The 5,088-nt window shown below is 39.4% G+C and overlaps 1 protein-coding gene across 3 annotated transcripts in view; it reads left to right on the forward strand.

Moving 5' to 3' along the window:
• LOC122557188 (calnexin-like) overlaps positions 1 to 5,088 on the forward strand; it is a 33,706-nt gene that overhangs the window by 1,370 nt on the left and 27,248 nt on the right. For all 3 annotated transcript variants that reach the window (XM_043704595.1, XM_043704594.1, XM_043704593.1), the window contains exons 2-3: positions 1,014 to 1,129; positions 2,094 to 2,167. In XM_043704595.1, coding sequence (XP_043560530.1) covers positions 1,019 to 1,129; positions 2,094 to 2,167 — 185 coding nt within the window. In that variant the 5' untranslated portion in view covers positions 1,014 to 1,018. The remainder of the gene's footprint in view (positions 1 to 1,013; positions 1,130 to 2,093; positions 2,168 to 5,088) is intronic.

Below are 5,088 nucleotides of genomic sequence, written 5' to 3' on the forward strand. Positions count from 1 at the left end.
CCCTGACCTATCACCTTCATCTCCTCCCCCACTGACATATTGTACTGTATGCTACTCTCTCCCCACCCCCACCCTCCTCTAGCTTTTCTCTCCACGCTTAGGCTCTCTGCCTTTATTCCTGATGAAGTGCTTTTGCCTGAAACGTCGATTTTGCCTGTCCTTGGATTTTGCCTGTCCTCGGATGCTGCCTGAACTGCTGTGCTCTTCCATCACCACTAATCCAGAATCTGGTTTCCAGCATCTGCAGTCATTGTTTTTACCTCGCTGGAGATCAGAGTCGAGAATGTGGTGCTGGATAAACACAGCAAGTCACGCGACATCCGGGAAGGTTGAGAATCAACGTTTCGGGCATAAGCCCATCATCAGGACTATAACCTGGTGTCATGTGACTTCTAACCAGGTTAGATTGAGGTATTAAAGAGGATATGGAGTAATTAGCTGGATAGAAATAATGCAAGAATATGGAGAAAAGTAGCAACTTGGTAGTAGGTAATGTCTGTTTAAAGAGCCAGTGCAGACAGAATAGTAAAATGGCTTCTTTCTCTGCAACAGTTTTGTGATTGCACTGTTACCAGTTTGTAATTCAAGATGCCACACAATAAGTTTTAAATATCATGAACTTGGTGTTTTTTTTAGTTTGTCATTATCCAGCTATAACACTAGAAAAAAATACCTGTCAAAGTAGTGTTATCTTGCATCCAAAACACACGCAATACCACTTAAACTTGCAACTTAATTTACAGATATTATTTGGTAACTTTCAGTTCTGCTGCACTGTAACCTGTCAAAGCAGATTGCCCATCTGTTGGAAAATCCATTCTAATTTAGTTCCTTTTCAAGTAGATTGGTTGTTGCACAGATTAGGTAGTCAGTATGGAGCAGTGAACCTAATTTATAGTGGTCTCAATTTCCAACCTCCAGTCGCGTGACAGTTTATGCCAAGAATGGAATCTTCAAAACATCCTGTGAATGTAATAAATTCTAACAATTTGCTTTTGCTTTGCTTTCACAAGAAACTATGAATCTTCAGTCAATTTCATATCTCATGGTCTGTGGACTGATACTTGTGTTTGCTGAAGACATTGAGGATTCAGAATTTCATGATGAAGAATCTCCCCGTTCAAACCAGGTGAGAGTTTTTCTTGTGCATATTCATAGATTAAATGTTCCAATTTCCCATGAGTAACCCCTCCTTGGGTAATTGCTGTTGAATTTGGTAGAGCACTTCCTGCAAGTATGTACAAAGTAAGCAGCTAGCATGAAATTCATCACACCTTTCCCTAGCTACAATCCGTTTTGAAGAAGGGTCACTGGACCTGAAATGCTGACTCTTTCTCTTCACAGACCCTGTCCGACCAGCTGAATTTCTCCAGCTATCTTTGTTTTTTAGGTTTTAGATTACTTACAGTGTGGAAACAGGCCCTTCGGCCCAACAAGTCCACACCGACTTGCCGAAGCGCAACCAACCCAGACCCATTCCCCTACATTTACCCCTTTGCCTAACACTACGGGCAATTTAGCATGGCCAATTCACCTAACCTGCATGTTGTTTTGGACTGTGGGAGGAAACCGGAGCACCCGGAGGAAACCCACGCAGATACGGGGAGAATGTGCAAACTCCACACAGATAGTCGCCTGAGGCTGGAAGCGAACCTGGGACCTTGGTGCTGTGAGGCAGCAGTGCCACCATGCGCCCCTTTTGTTTGTTTGTTTGTTTGTTTGTTTGTTTTTTTTAGAGTGAAAGATACGCATCACTTGTCACCAACCCAAACCTTCTGCACAGATTTCAGAATGACGGCATCTCTAGTTTTCTGTTTAATTACAGGTTACATTTATTTAATAGACAACTCCTTCAGGTTTTAGTATGATATTAAACTGGGGAATTTATTAAGCTGGTTGAGGAGATTGTATCTCTGGTCTTCTCCCTTTACTGTAAGAAAATTCCTAGTCATAGACTGAGGGGATATCAGATGGTGGCTCTACAGTATAACAGTGACCCTAGCCCAGACAATTGAATCACCTGTAGGTAAGAACTTTTCTAAAACACAAAGCTACATGTTAGTGTGAACTCATATACTCTGTACTTTTTTCAGATTGCTTATAGACCACCAAAGCCTACTGGTGATGTCTACTTTATGGCCTCCTTTGACACTGATGGTCTTGAAGGGTAAGTGATCTCACTGCTTGTGTAAGAAGTGTTTGTAGGTTAGTGTGACTATGTGATTAATTCACCTGTGTAAAATCTCTCATGATTAAATGATGAAATTGATTTCACAGAAATGTAAAACTGTATTCCATAAATATTAAATTTACCTGAAGTTTGATGGCTACGATAAATGGATTGTATGCAGTTAAGAGATGCTTTGTCTGATTTCAAGTCTGATTTTCAGTGTAAACGTCAGTTGGTAACTTGATTTTCTGTTGTTGGTGGAAGAATCAAGATGATGCTGCTAGATTTCCAAATCCCTTTTTTCAAATTACTATTGCTACAGTGTTCTTGGTGGGCTGGTCATTGCTGCTAGATTGAGATGTTATTGTTATGTCTTTATAAATAAGACTGGTCTGAAACTGGTCTCATCTATCATGATACATGTATTGACTGTAGGTGCAGCCCTGCACTAGCTGTAAAAGATTTTTTTGAACGAAATTCACGAATAGTTGGGCAAGAGGGATTGTCCAGCATAATGGAACCTTCGTGATTTTCTGTCCATTATGTGAATTGACTGAATATTTTGCAGGCTGCAATATGGGAAAGTGATTCACCTTGAACTCCCTCTTCCTGCATCAAGATCATTTTTACCGTGAGCATAGAGGAAGAATCACCCTTATATTAAGTGATAATTAACAGCATTAAGAACTAAAGGTCCACTATTTCTTATAGATCTTAAGAATCTCTTTGATTGAATGAAAAGACTAGAGTAGAGCTGTTTAATTGTTTCTCCATTTTTTTAGCAGTTGCAAAGTTTGCAGAGCTTGTGTTCACAAACAATCATTTTTTTCCAAGTTGCTTTTTCGTTGATGCTGGTTTCTGTGACTGGAGGTGGAGAAGAACTTCCAGTATCCTTGCTGAAAGGCTGCTGTAGATGTACAGTTCCTTTCCAGATTCTAGTGTGTGTCATTGTTTCATTTCAAGCTGAATAGTTGTAAAAATGATTAATCTTTAACATGTGCAATTATTATCAAATATGTGTAAAATAAGAGATATAAATCTTAACATTTTAATGCGTTTCAGTGTATCTTGATTAAAATAGCAGTTCTGAGGCAGACTTTCTTATGTTTCATGTGAGTTGCTGAGGCTTGTCAGGTAAATATAGCAGCTATTTTAGATCAGCAGTATTCTTTTTGAAATCATATTTGACCCTGAAAGTCTCCAGGTATTAAAGTCAAGTGATAAGTTAAATATTAATAGTCCATTTTCAATAAGATTGTAACAGCACAGGATACCAATTAACACCTTTTTGAAAAGCCTTTAAATATTTTAACAAGTTGACTGCATACAATTAATGGTCCTGTATTCTTTGCAAAGATATTCTCAGTTATTGAAAATTGGGTTATTCACAAATGGTGCAATAGACATTGTGATTAAAAAGGCCTTTTTTTCCCTAAGGTAAGTACATTTTCAACTGGATTGGATTTACTGACTTTAAGTGCATCAAGGGATATTTTGTATTTCAAAATTTTAAAATGATTGCATTCTAAAATGCTGTCCCATTATGCTAATTCATAGTAAATTTTACATATGTTCAAAATGAAAACTCTCTTGGCCTTAAAAGCAATGACATTAGCTACCAGAATGTTAATTGTTTTCCAAGTGTTTGGAGGTTAACCAGAATACCCATGTTTTACTGACACCCACACTGGTGCCAGAAACGATCCTTTCCTTCAAGTTAGAATGGCCACTAATTTGGAAGGAGACATTATTATGTACTGATCAACCTGGTGCTAAATATTTCTAGGGAGAGGCAATAAATATGGCCAGCCAATGATGCCTACATTCCGTGAGAGAATAAAACAAACTTCACTGACTTTTTTTTCCTTCCATTGTCTTCTGAAAGCACAGCCTCTTTTCAGTTTCATGTTTATACTACACAACCGTACCTACGTAGCTACTTGGCCTCTGTCAGTTTATACAAAGTATCTCTAGTGGATTCAACTGCAGAATGAATTTAAACCAGATTTAAAATTGGTATTGTGTCTTGTGAGACCACACACAGGCACTTGATTTTTATTGCTCATTCATGAAATGTGAGTATCACTGGTAAGGCCAGCATCTATTGCCTATCCCTGATTCCCTTTGACATTGTAGCGAGCTGCTGCCTTACACTGCTGTAGTCCATCTAGTATAGGTACACCCACAGTGCAAGAATAAGGCTGAAGGGAAATGTAGAGTAAAGTCGCTTGGCAGGACCCAAACAGAATATTGTGAGCAAGTTATTTCTGAGTAAATATCACTGGTTATAGACTTCTATGGCTTAATTAAGGGTATGGCTAGTTCTGAAGCTCAGTTCTTCTGTACAGCTGGATTTTGTTGTCCTCACAGTCTTTGCAGTATCCAATGCCTTCAATTACTAACACAACAAAGATCAGCAAAGCGGCCTTTGTGTGGAGCCACAGAAAGAGGGGGAGATACTAAATGAATATTTTGCAACAGTATTTACTGTGGAAAAGGATATGGAAGATATAGACTGTAGGGAAATAGATGGTGACATCTTGCAATACGTCCAGATTACAGAGGAGGAAGTGCTGGATGCCTTGAAACGGTTAAAGGTGGATAAATCCCAGGACCTGATCAGATGTACCCGAGAACTCTGGGAAGCTAGAGAAGTGATTGCTGGGCCTCTTGCTGAGAAATTTGTAGCATCGATATTCACAGGTGAGGTGCCGGAAGACTGGAGGTTGACAAACGTGGTGCCACTGTTTAAGAAGGGCGGTAAGGACAAGCCAGGGAAGTATAGACGGTGAGCCTGACATCGGTAGTGGGCAAGTTGTTGGAGGGAATCCTGAGGGACAGGATGTACATGTATTTGGAAAGGCAAGGACTGATTTGGGATAGTCAACATGGCTTTGTGTGTGGGAAATCATGTCTCA

The sequence above is a fragment of the Chiloscyllium plagiosum genome, chromosome 15 (assembly GCF_004010195.1).
Source record: "Chiloscyllium plagiosum isolate BGI_BamShark_2017 chromosome 15, ASM401019v2, whole genome shotgun sequence".
NCBI lineage: Eukaryota > Metazoa > Chordata > Chondrichthyes > Orectolobiformes > Hemiscylliidae > Chiloscyllium > Chiloscyllium plagiosum.